The sequence below is a fragment of the Mus musculus genome, chromosome 18 (genome assembly GCF_000001635.26).
Source record: "Mus musculus strain C57BL/6J chromosome 18, GRCm38.p6 C57BL/6J".
Lineage (NCBI taxonomy): Eukaryota > Metazoa > Chordata > Mammalia > Rodentia > Muridae > Mus > Mus musculus.
The window spans coordinates 44,070,486-44,083,851 of NC_000084.6; the positions used below are offsets into that span (position 1 = coordinate 44,070,486).

Sequence of the window (13,366 nt, forward strand, 5' to 3'; positions counted from 1 at the left end):
TGGTGTATTTTAATTAGCACATTATATTTTGAGGCACAATTTCTTGTTATGACTACAGCTTTCCCCTCATTTTTATTTCTCTTCTCTGTAAAGAGCTATTACATCTTACCCTATGATGTGTCTTACATTTAAACTTCCAGTGATGTTTACTAGGTTCATTTAACTTACACAGAGATATCTTTCCAAATGTTTGCAAATTAGGCTGTCTACAATAGCTTCAATTTTTAGCTTATAGAATTAAGGAAATATTCAATATGCTCTAGTTTAAATTCTCAATTGAGTAACTTTTCACTTTTTAACAAAGTAAAAATAATACATTTTGGTTTTTTATTTAAAAATTAGAAATCACTACTATTTGGCTGTGATGGAGATTTTTAAACTAACAAGCTTATCCCTGTTTTGAAATGTTCATTCTGATGAAGCTCTGATGACAATGTACCTCTCTCCTTTGGGAACATCCTTACGACTTGGAAAATTCAAGTTACACCCAGGAATTCCATTCACCTATGCTTACTCATCTGGACCACAGCCACATAAGACCTGTTTGAAAGAGACATTTAGAGGAGTAGAACTCAGCCTGTGACTCACTCCTTTAATGTAGTGGAGCCTTAGAGGGAAAAGGCAGGGGGGATGTATTGGTTGTTAGGAAAATGTAGGTTACTAGAAGAAAATAACATCCTCCATTAATAAGATCTAAGGTGCGACTCACATAATTGTTTTCCTTCTTAAGATTGATGAGACTCACGAGGCATTTCTTTAAGCTGGTGACAGATCCTCATAAATGCCTAAACTGTATAGGACTGCATATGGCTTTAGAAGGAGATTTTTATAAAGAAGGTGGAGATCCCAACTCCCTTCATGCTGTCTCTCTCTTGCTATATATATAAATGCCTGCGTGTGTATTCTAGGGTTTCTGGGAAGTGTCTTGACAGAGAACCTAAGCTGAGCAAAGCAGCCTTGATCTGAGTGAGCTAACTGGCACCATGAAAGTAGCAGGTGTCTTTCTGCTCCTCTCTCTGGCTCTTCTCTGCTTTTTCTCAGGTGAGTTTTTGTCTTACAATTAACATCCCATAGTTACATCAAAGCAAAAAGGAGAAGAGGAGATCTTTTTCACATGTCAAAAAAACTAATGATTTTTTTTTTATGTGAGAGAGCAGTTAAGAAATAATATCATAACTATGACTATGGTAATGATGGTGATGACGGCGATAATGGTAAGGATGAGAAGTGTCATTCACCAAGTTCTCGGCTTGTACTAATGGCTGCTGTAGATCATCTCTGACCATTTTGTAAGAAGTCTGTATCCCTGTTCTTCATGTAGGAAACGGAGACATGGAGAAGGAAATTGCTAGCCTACTTTTAAAAATTCTGTGAAATTTACATTTTGTATTGAGGTCTTAAAGACTTCACAGTTGATGCTTATTTGTAAGAACAAATCTAGAAGACGAATAATTGGCATTAAAACTAATCTTGGCTTTTCAGGGAAAAAAAACACCTCATTCTTGTCCTTTTTTATTATACCAGAGAGACTCAAATGATTGAAATTGAAACAGGGAGACAGAAACGCAATGCGAAGCTTTCTTTCTTTCTTTCTTTTTTCTTTTTCTTTTTCTTTTTCTTTTTCTTTCTTTCTCTCTTTTTTTTTCTTTTTCAAGACAGGGTTTCTCTGTAGTCCTGGCTGTCCTGGAACTCACTCTGTAGACCAGGCTGGCCTCGAACTCATAAATTCACCTGCCTTTGCCTCTGCCTTCCAAGTGCGTGGGCCACCACGCCTGGCTAATGTAAAGGTTTCAAAAGAAGTTATTGAGCCTTAGAACGAAGAAGCATGTGTAGCAAGACAAGTGAATTATTCTTCAAAGAGGCAATATTTTAGACCTCTTAAATAAACAACAAGCATGTATTTTATCAACTGGGGTGGCTCAGAAACACACCCTAAAGCTATTCATATTGAGAAGAAAAAAATTCATTTGTAGATCAAAGGAAACACTTGATGAACACAGTCTTTTATATTTACTGTCTCTTCTTTTAGTCTATTGGCTAGTGGTCAGAGTGTCTATTGAGGTGAATAGACCACAGCACAGTTCCATCTTTCCCACTACAATCCTGCATCAACTAAAGAAATTTCTCAGTCTTCTAACATACTTTTTCCTGTGTAACTGCTAAGAAATGAGACTAAACTTGAGATGTGGCATGCTTCCATGGGTGATATATCATTCTCTGGGACAGTAGATGATAAACATTGTGGGTCCAAGGTTTTGAAGTTACTGATGAATTGGAAAACAAATCAATGAGGTAAAGTTGATAGAAGGTCTCTCTGCAAAATGTATATTAAAATTCGATAAAAGATACTGCAATATTGTTGAGTAAGTCTATCTGATAAAACCAAACTATTCCAAAAATATTTTCCTGAGGTAGCAGAAAGTTAGACCTATGTTAAAACTTAGTCTCTCAAGTTAGTTGTCATCCTTGGCAGCTTACGTTTGTAAAGATGAATTTACACTAACAAGATCTAATTGCCTGAGTTCTTCAGAATTAATATTTCACAAACACACAAGATATCATTCAAGGAGTAGCATGCTCAAGAAAGCTAATGTTAAAACTGTGAAAATGAATTTAAGTCCTAGTATTTCATCATACAGTTCTGTAACCTTTCTGAGTTTCTTTTTCTTGTATAAACTGAAAATACAGAATAAGCACTCCCATATGGGGAATTAAATCAGAAAATGCATATAAAGAGCTTGAAATAGTAGAAGGGTCACAATAAATATTCAGTAAATGTCTTATATTAATGTTATAACTAAAATACAGTAAAGAGCAGCTTTTCTTTAAGTATGGTCAATATGAATTTAGTTTCTGCCTTGCTGTTTCCTAAATGTGAAGTATGGGCAAATCCTTCCTTTTCCAAGTAGAGGTTTTTCAAAGTAAAACATTGACTGGAAATTACAATAACTAGATTTCCAAGAACATAAAAAATCACTGACAGGGTTTACAAAACTTCAGACTCTCCAGCATTGACTAGTTTCATAATGTATGACCTCCCAGGAAGGTGGCAGGAGGCTCTGTGTCCATAACAATCACCCATTCTTCCAGTTATGACGCATTACTGCTGGGAAAGCTTCAGGAAGAGATGATGAGTCCCCTATAAAATTTAAGAGCTGTGGATTTTTCCACTTTCATTAATACTTTGCATTGGAAATATGTCTGCCAAACATCCCTAAGTGCTGGCCCATGTTGAAGGTAGCATTAATCTGTACTTCCTCACTGAAGAAGTCTTAGTCTTACATGCACGAAAACTCTTGATGAATTCACAGCTGTCAGAAAGCACCACATATTCAAAACCAGAAATATTAATATGAAGAGAGAAGAAGAGGATGAGAAGAGAACTACATAAGAAACCATCTTCAGGAATTCAGAGAAATAGAGAAGGCACAAAAAATGAGGGATCAGAAAGAGGAGGGAATCAGTCTTTAAGTATGTATGCATGGGTCCTATCTTTAAGATTAATTTTTGATAGAAAGCCCAGATGAGCAATCCTGAGTTCAGCAAATAGCAAACTTTCAACTCTGCATGTCACATACTTTGACAGAAGGCAAGGGAACTAACTGTTCCTTGAGATGCTGGTCAGAGGAGACGTTCCAAGACCACTTTTGTGAAGTAAGACCAAGAATGATAAAGTCACTCCCATCATGGATGAAAAGTGAGACCAAGGCTGTCATGAATCTCTAGATCTTAAACCTCTATCTTTCACTTAACCCTGATCCTCAACAAAATAGGTGAGCAGACTTGAAAATGAGACCTATAGGTCTTTAGGACATGGACAAGAGCTGCTAAGATAAGTGCATATTGCTACTAAATTTGCAGATCTCTTTTTGCACATTCAGAAATTACAGTGTTCGGAATTTGTGCTTTTTTTCCAGGTGCCTTCAGTCAAGGAGGACAGGTTAGTACCTATATGTCTCTATTTTTCTGGTCTAGGTAGTATATGACTGCTATTCCGTTGCTAAAATGAGATTTACCTATCCTATGAAAGAAGTTAGGGAGGGTGGAGAGAAATGTCAAATTTAGAAATCACATGTAACAGTGAGATTTTAAACTACAGTTTTTCATCTTACAAAAATTTAAGTTTAAAGGAGTCCAAATCTACATTTTTATACATTGACAGGGTGCTGTGTTATTAAACAAACATAGGATGGGTATGAAATAAAGTTTATGTCCTACCCTTAACTTAACCAGACTACTGAACTAAAAAGTTCTCAGTTCTTCAAGCTGTAAATACCACAGCTATTAAACTATGCACTAATAATCACTCTGCAGAATTGCAGTTATTATTAAGCTTCACAAACAAGGCAAAGATCATTTGGAAAACTATAAACACTATATGTGAGTTAGTTACTAATATTTAATTCACTCCCTTCCATAGAGTTAGAAGAGAGGTCTTTGGTTTGTTGTTTGCTCGTTTTTGTTTTTTTTTTTTACAGAAATAATTAATGAACATAGTTCTGTGTATGAAGCATATACCACATTTAATGCAAGTTGGGGTTAAAAATCAGAATGGGCACAAATTTATTCATTAAGCTATTGTTTTCTTTGTTGTATTGTTTTGCTTTTGTCTTAGGTTTATTCAACGGCATTTTTATTGTGCTTTCATTTAATCTAACCATTCAAAACTTGTACAAACAAATGATGCTTGTCCTAATAGCCTTGCTAATTTTGTTGGGCAGTTCAACTTGATTGGGATATTAGCTTTTCAGATCTTAGAGTATCCAAAATTTTCAGATAGTATTGCCAACTGATGTGTTAAGTTAAAAATTACTTTTCAACTCTGGTATGCATCATATTCATAAGCTTATTTTTATTAATTTTAGTATCTTACCAATTAAGCTTCATCTTAAATTTTATGGTGTCTTCTAATTTGTCCACATGTGTGTATGTGTGTGTATATATGAGGCTGTATATTCTATAATGTATATACTCAAATAAGTGTCATACTACAGCTTATACTAAATTTAGAAGCAAACCAGAAAAAAACATAAGTCAGCCAACATATTTCATACTCCATTAGACTGTAAAATAAGATCATCCAGCTGCTGCACAAAAATCTACATAATTATAAAAAAAAAACCTGACATTTAACCCCAGGTTTATCATTAACCCATATGTCACTTCCTTTCTTGGGAATTTCATTTCTGAGAGTTTACTTGTGTTTTATATTGATCGGGTATTATTTACCAAATACGTATCCTGTCTTTTACATGATTTAAGTTTTATGGTCTACTTGCTTTAGGGTCACCTGACATTCTTTCCAAATACACAGATCTTCATGTAAGACGTTGAAAAACAGTTGAATTTTTAAGGAGCTTGAATCTGCTAGCAATTTAAGAAAAATGAAAGGAAAACAAAACAACACAAAAATCAGTTACTGAGCTAGACAGTGAAAGACTGGCTTTGGAGTAAGACAATGTGAATGAAATGTAATTCACAGTTATGCGTCATGTGCTTTGGTTGTTTTTCTCTTCTCACTACCTCTGTTTCCACATCTTTAAGATGAAGGTTGAGATGCAGTGATATCTAAAGCTTCTTTCTTCTCTAAACATTTGAATTGTTATGAACCAAGGCTGTTGTCTACAAACCATAAAGCACAAGGAAGGTTTTGCTCTCCAAGACCACACCCAAGCAGCCCTACTCTTCCTTCTTGGCCAGAAGGAGAGTGGGACAGAAGGATTTACTAATGTTAGTAACATGCTGGTTCATGTCAGACCCAGGCAAGACAAAAGGATGACAAGTTTCCACCAGTGCTTCAACATTCCATCACTCAGCTCATTCTTCCCATGCCAGGAATTCTGACCATGACACATCTGGGAGATTATAGGGTACACTCCTAATTATAGGCCTTTTCAAAGTTCACATTCTTTTACAACCATTCTTCAAGGTATCGGGGTGTGTTTGGTTACACCCATATGTGTAATCTCAACTCTGGGAAGGCTGAGGCAGGAGGAGAATCTAATTTTAAGGCTAACCTTGTTTATGGAATGAATATCAGACTGGACAAGCCTAGGCTCCAGACAGAATGAATGTTTTCTGATTTTCTATTTTTTTCTACTTTCAAAGTAGATTGTCATACCCTTGAGAGTTATTTAAATGTATGGCCCTACCAACTGTTTCTTCTGTAGAGTTGTGGCATAATTAAATACTGTATTTTAAGATAAAGATGATTAATTTTAATACATTTATAAAACATTGTTCCATTACTAAGATGAGTTCCATTACTAAGTGGGATCTTCACAGTCCCCAAGGTTTTACTTAAAATTAGTGTATTGACAATACTTAAATCCAATTTGGATGTGTTAACATCCACAATGTAATCAGAGATGGAAAAATTTTGAAGACTGAGAAGTCTACCAGCAGTAAGAAGTAGGTGGAATCAAGTCCCAGGACTGCTGGGTCCATATTGACTTAGCTGCAATCAGGTGTAGAGAGCCATCATGCAGTCTCTGTACATGGTTTTGAGGAGTACTTTCTTCTAACAAATTTGATATGATGATTATTATTGACCTGTCTTATGCAAAGAAGATGGTAAACATTATAATTTCTCCAATTGTAGAAAGGTTGATACCAGTAGAAAATCTCATATAGAACTGAACTTATAGTATTGGTCCAGACAAGAAATATTAAAAACTTTTATAGGTAATAAATTGGAGCAGCAAAGAAGTGAAGTGAAGAAGTGAAGAAAGAAAGAAAGAAAGAAAGAAAGAAAGAAAGAAAGAAAGAAAGAAAGAAAGAAAGAAAGGGAGAGAGAGAGAGAGAAAGAAAGAAAGAAAGAAAGAAAGAAAGAAAGAAAGAAAGAAAGAAAGAAAGAAAGAGGGAGAGAGGAAGGGGAGGAGGGAGGGAGGGAGGAAGGAAGGAAGGAAGGAAGGAAGGAAGGAAGGAAGGAAGGAAGGAAGGAAGGAAGGAAGGGACATTTCAAAGGGGAAAATGACAATGTCAGAAATAGATCTGGCTGAGAAATTTGAAGAGTGGAGCTTCCATGAAAATCAAACCATAAAATACAAGGCTGTTGAGAGGAAAGAACACATGCTTTAGAAATAACTAATTCTTAACTATGAATTGAACTGGTAGTTACAGGTTTCTTAATCCACTTACATGAAGATTAGAGAATGAGTTACTGATACTGGCATGAATCAGGATTATTGAGAGAGTACATACATATTCTTAAAGAAAATCAAGTATTTAAAACTCCTTGTAAATAACCGCAGCCATATTAAGGAGAGGGAAAAACAAAAAGTGAAGATGAAGGGAGCAGACATATTATAAATTTTGGATTTTTTAAAGATTTGGGTGATCAGGAAGTGCATGTACCATAAGAAACTAGTAAAAGTTTTATTAGCAACCAGAGTTTCTATTCTCATAAGCATCACTTTTGAAGAGAACTGCCAAAACAAAAGGGGCACATGAAAATGGAAGTTAGTCTAGATCAGCAGTTCTACACCTCCCTAATGCTGTGACCTTCATGTTGTGGTGACCCCAAACATAAAATTATTTTTGTTGCTATTTCATAACTGTAATTTTGCTACTGTTATGAATTTGCAGTGTCAATGTTTTTTCTGATGGCCTTAGACAACCCCTGTGACAAGAACCTTCAACGACCACGGGGTCAGGAACCACAGGTTGAGAACCACTTCTCTAGATAGAGATGGGTTTAGAAGACTGGAATTTGATGAAAGATGGAGATTGAATTGACTGGGTTTTATTTTGACACAGGACAAATGATATCATCTTCCATCTAAAGTCCATATGGTTTGTGTGTGAGGATGCACATTTTCCTTGGCTTGATTTGTACATTTAAAATGACGAAAATATTAATCATCTCGAGTCTTTAGTTGACTTCACAAGAATATATGTTCAAATTTCAATAAAAGTAAACAATTCAATTGTCTCTATTAATAAATATGACTAACCTGGGCACGGAAATGCCTTGCCATTCTTGCAAAGTTTAGGAGATAACAGTGCTTTTAAGAACTACAAGAGGTCAGGCCAACTCTCAGTTTGATATCCAAAACCCTGATAGAACTCAAAAAAGAATATCAAAGAAGATCAAATGGAATTTCTTTTTAAATCTGAAAAAAAAAATCCAAGAAACATTCAAAATAAATCTTATTCAAACATGGAAGCAACCACACCAACATTCTGGTATATGATACAAATTACCTGGCTGCTGTTTATGATAACACTCCTTCAACAGGAAACTTTATACAACTCCTTTGAGACTTTTTCATCCGATCCACAGGGCACTGTAGTTCTCCTCACACTCTTAATGGCCGTGAATGGAACCTAAGTGGGGAAATGGTAACCTACCATCTCCTCCATCTAGATTTGCTTCAACTACCAGGAGGGAGCCCATCAGTTGGCTGTCATTCAAGGGTTACAGCCAAATTTAAAAGAAGTTCAGGCACATGAAAGGCAGACCAGTAATAACTCTTAATATTTTTCTTCATGTGGTAGAAGCTATGTTTTCATTTTATCCCTCACACTACCTTGTAGAAGTTTTTCTTGGTTGGTTGGTTGGTTGGTTGGTTGGTTGGTTGGTTGGTTGGTTAGTTGGTTGGTTGGATTTGTTTTGTTTGGTAACTACACTGGTGTTTTGTGCCTCTGTAACAGGTTCCTCTTCTGATTGCTCTGATCTTCCTTAAACTTTCCAGTGAATGCAAAGTGTTTCTTAGATAAAGAAGAAGCATTGAGTCAAAAAAGACCATATTTCCCATCCAGCTCAAGAACTAGAGACAGGAAAGCTTTATTTAAGCCTCTTCAATAAAAGAAGTCATTGTTACTTTACAGACAATCCAAGCTAGATAGGCCACTGTATAATATCTAGTCTCGTGGAAAAGACCATGTTCTATGGATGGAAAAAGCAAGGATTTGGTTTTCTTTAAAGGGTTAGCCACTGGGAATTTGACCATTTTCCAATGAGTATATGGGCAGCACAAATTGGAGTTGGGTGGTTATTTTTATTTTTATTTTGTTTTGTTTTGGGGGAGGGCACAAAGGTGGAAGGGTGGACCTGGGAGGAATGGAAAGTGAGTTTGATAGGGGTGCATTGTACAAAATTCCCAAATAATTCATAAAATTATTATGTTGGGGAAAGGAGAAGGGGCCCTTATAAGGAGACTGCTTTCTACAATCCAAGGAAAGATCATTTCAAACATGCAACAATGATTGTGGAAATCCTATGCCAACTATAATCTCTGAGACCACCCTGAGAACCTGAGAGCAAGGCAGGATAGATTTTTGAGGGGTGCTTTCTTCATTGAAGTAAATGAAGAAAACTGACTTAAGTGTTGCTTCATATAAGATAGCATAGCCAACAATGAGAAAGTTCTAGAAGATGACTCTTAACTCTTGAAATGCCCCACTATTTAGCAGTATGGGAGCTGTCTGTTCTGAGGCAGTTTGTCCATATGTCAGCTGATCCATGTGAATTTGTTTATTATAACTGTTTGCTCTTCCTGATTTTTTTCCAGTGGGCAGGGGAAGGTAGTAAGTCACTTGAGGAGGGCTGAAAGGATGAGAAATACTCAAAGTAAATGCTCTCCCCAAGTGTCTGTCTTACTATCTACTTTCCAAAGGACAAAAGAGGCTGGATCACAAGATCAGAGGGCCGATTTCCAGGGAAAGGTGTCTTAAGGCATCGTCTCTTTCAAGTAAGAGACTTTCTTGTTTATTTCCCTTACTCTCTGGGATTCTAGATCCAGGTATCTTTTGCTCAGCTTGCAAACAACTGGTGTTTTCCTCCTGTGCTCTTTGTCACACATTGTGCTACAATTATAACGTCTCTCCTTTCCTCTCTAATGAAGATGCAATGATGTGTTTACTGAAATGCTCTTCATTATCAGTTCCTTGTCTGACCAGCATCCAGCGCTGTGCCTTCTATACTTTGGTTACTCATGGAGCATTTGATGAATAAATGAAATATCAAAGACAACACTGCAGTTCACGTTCTTTTTGGTCGCAATGATATAGCTGTGAACATGTAGGATAATGATTTAATTTTTATAAAGTTTTGAAGGGAAAATTTCCTTAGGGCATATGTCATTCTCCAGATTTTTTAGATTTAATTACATCAGAAAACTTAAAAGATTATTGATATAGAAGGAACATCAGAGGATGAGTTTTTATTTTAGCAGAGAGGAAGGTAAGCACCACACTACCTCACCTGAACACTATAAGATTCCATGTTTCAACAACAACAACAAAAAAATGTGTAATTGATGCTCTCGGGTGTCTTAAACTTGATGTACATATTTATTTTCAAATGTGAATTATGACTATTTTATTGAAGATTCTCCCATGCAAAATTCAGACATGTTTGTCAGTGTATAACGGTATCTGCCAATAACTAATATCCTATTTCTAAAGAACCAAAAGCATAGATTTGTGTATAAGTATATAACACAATGTTACAGGATAACATAGGTAAAAGATGCTAAAATTTTCTATAGTGAAGCTGATATACCCATTACCTCACACTGTTAGTCATTGTTTGTTTTGAGGTACTATTAAATCTACTCACCTGAAATTCTGAATATGATACAATTTTAATGCCTGTAGCATTTATATTGTGCTCTAGAACTGATAAGCTAAATCAGTGAAACCTGTGTGTCAAGGATAGAAAGTGATATGAAGTCTGATTCTCTCAGTAGGGATGTATTAATATTCAGCTATAGTGGATTATTGGAGATTCTGCACCCCAAAATGAGAAGTAATATATTCAATCATGGATAAGTTGCCCAGTTTCCAGCTGTGCTCTAGTCTCTCTCCCTGGCATTTAATATAACTCTGTATACTTCTAAGGGATATTACTAGGTTCAACTGAAGTAATGTGTTTGAAAATGATCAACTTTTACGAAGACACTGAAAATTATGAAGATTGTCACTTAAATGGAACTAAAAAAAATTTAAGCTACTTTCCTTTGTTTATATGTAAATAACACCTCACTGTTCCTAGCTGATATTTGTAGGAGTTTTATTCAATGGATTTCATATTATTAATACCTTGGAAATAAAAATACATCAAATATCAATTCTATTACTCTTACATCGACAGCCATCTTACTTCTAATAATCCCATTATTTTATTAGTGTAATTAATAGGATAGGTTATGAGCAGTTACTACCATGCTTTCTGTGGTAGCTGTTCTTCATTACACATAACAAAGGTTCTCATGAGACTGAAATCTCAGGATCTTTCTAAACATGGCAACTTAGGGGCCATTAATAAATTACTATGATAGTCAACGAAGTTCAAAGTCTGCAAGAAGATTCTAGGATCAAATTAGGGTAAAGACATTAAAATTGTTTTCAATATATAATGAATGGCATTGCATCTAGTGGAAAAACCAACAAGCTTCAAGTAATGTCTAGAAACTCCCCTGCAAGGATTATCCATGCTTTGCTAGTATGCAGAAGTACTATTAAAATATATTATCATAATGCATGTGACCAAAAAATAGGCATGTATTACCCCAAATTACTCTCAACTAGATCAATTTAATGTTGGAACAAAAAGTTTTATTTATAGCATTTGACCTTTTTAATTTATTCATCGTCATCATCATAATAATGTATTTCCCAAATTGCCATGAAAGTCTCAGTGAAACAAAATGTTCTACGTATCTATTTCAGGGTACAATAAATTAAGCTTCTGCTCCAAATTACCAGCCTGTTAGATAGGATATTACTTATAATATTTTTTCCATTGTAGATTAATTGTGGTGAGTTCCGTGACCCCAAGGTCTTCTGCACTAGGGAATCTGACCCACTCTGCGGCTCTGATGGCCAGACATATGGGAATAAATGTGCCTTCTGCAAGGCATTGGAGTAAGTATGGTTCTCACCACACCTGAGTCTGGAGAGCAAAACCTTCCAAAGTTAAAATAATGGTTTAAGAGATAGCCTAGAATGTTCTATCCATATCTCATAAGAGACTGACAAAATTATCTCCTAGTAAATGGATTAAAAATAAAGTCTCGAAAATTGCATAACAAATTATTTCAAAGCATTTTAACTACTCTGTATTTATTATAATGCATTTTGGGGACTTCTTTATACTACATTTTGCATATAACAATTTACCTTTAATAACAATTGTATTTTTATCATTTTGGTTTATCTGTATATGTGTTTTGGCTGCATGTATGTCTATGCACCATGTACATGCTTAGTGCCAAGGGAGACCAGAAGAGGGCATCAGACCAACTAGAACTGGAGTTACAGGCTATTGTAAGCTGTCATATAGTTTCTGGGACTCAAACCTTGTTCTTCTGCAAGAGCAGCCAGTGTTCTTAAACATTGAGCCATTTTTTTGCAGCCATTTTTTATTCAAAAAACATTTATGATGTCAATATAGATTTCAATATGTAATGAACATATTAACATGTGACCTATCTATTTTCTCAACAGAAGTTCAGAGAGTAGGGTGAGATTTGAATGCATGGAAGGGACATATACCTAATAAAACCTGCATATGCAGCCTGGTATAAAATGCAAAATGCCTCAATATTTGATTAATTTTCCTGCTAGGACAGACCTATGACTTGTCATTTATTTTCATCTTTTCTCTTCCCATCTATCTTTCACTTTTCTAGAAGGAGTTACAAGTATCAAAAGTTCTCAAGATTAACAAACTAGATTGGCTTAAGATCCATTTCTTTCACCAATAGATGAGGATATTTAAGTAACTTCTGCTGAATAGCAATATAGATATCAACAAAATCCTATAATCGTATTGGTGGTACCATATTTAAAGCTGCTCTGGGCTCTATGACAAACACTGATGATAATGCACTAAATCTATATTTATCCTTTTTTTTTTTTTTTTTTTTTGTATATATAGGAAAAGCTCTGGGAAGATCAACCTGAAGCATCGTGGGAAATGCTGAATTAGAGCTGGTGTTTTGTGCCACGTTGCCTGTCTTCACTCACACTTATTTTTTTTTATTTCTGCTTTTTTTTCTCTAGCAAATGCCATAAATTCATAAATAATAAAACACAACTTTTTCTCCGTGTGGGTCTTATGTAGGTCACAATGTCTATTTCCTTTGACTTGTCAATAAAGAAAATTCTGCAGAACTGATTACATTTTGGTCTGAGATTAATATAACAAACTGGTACACAAACAATAATGAACATGATTCATTAATTTGAGTCAATGTCCCGCTTTCCTCATCAAAATACATCACCCACCACAACTGAGCCCAGCAAAAATGGCTCCTCTCTTTCACTTTTGAAATTTGCATGGTAACAATAAACCTAATACTAATATGATTCTTAAATAAGTTATTTGATTACGAGATTACAAGATGTTGGTGCTTCT

The 13,366-nt window shown here is 35.4% G+C and overlaps 1 protein-coding gene across 3 annotated transcripts; it reads left to right on the forward strand.

Annotated features, from left to right (window-relative positions):
* Positions 1-907: 907 nt before the first annotated feature.
* On the forward strand, positions 908-13,126 carry Spink6 (serine peptidase inhibitor, Kazal type 6). Of its 3 annotated transcripts, NM_001013797.2 has the most exons (5): positions 908-1,041; positions 3,918-3,940; positions 9,621-9,695; positions 11,756-11,871; positions 12,887-13,126. In NM_001013797.2, exons 1-5 carry the CDS (start codon positions 984-986, stop codon positions 12,930-12,932), a joined length of 318 nt encoding a protein of 105 aa, NP_001013819.1. In that variant the 5' UTR covers positions 908-983; the 3' UTR covers positions 12,933-13,126. The 3 variants fall into 3 exon arrangements, with proteins under 3 accessions (NP_001013819.1, NP_001344492.1, NP_001344493.1); NM_001357563.1 differs by lacking the exon at positions 9,621-9,695; NM_001357564.1 differs by lacking the exons at positions 908-1,041; positions 9,621-9,695 and adding an exon at positions 3,283-3,471.
* The last annotated feature ends 240 nt before the right edge of the window (positions 13,127-13,366 follow it).

Bases quoted from the DNA above. Each gene is read 5' to 3' on its own strand.
- Spink6 (NM_001013797.2), top strand. From the start codon at position 984: ATGAAAGTAGCAGGTGTCTTTCTGCTCCTCTCTCTGGCTCTTCTCTGC. The intron at 3,941-9,620 runs GTTAGTACCTAT...TACTTTCCAAAG, and splicing joins CCTTCAGTCAAGGAGGACAG to GACAAAAGAGGCTGGATCAC. The intron at 11,872-12,886 runs GTAAGTATGGTT...TTGTATATATAG, and splicing joins GCCTTCTGCAAGGCATTGGA to GAAAAGCTCTGGGAAGATCA.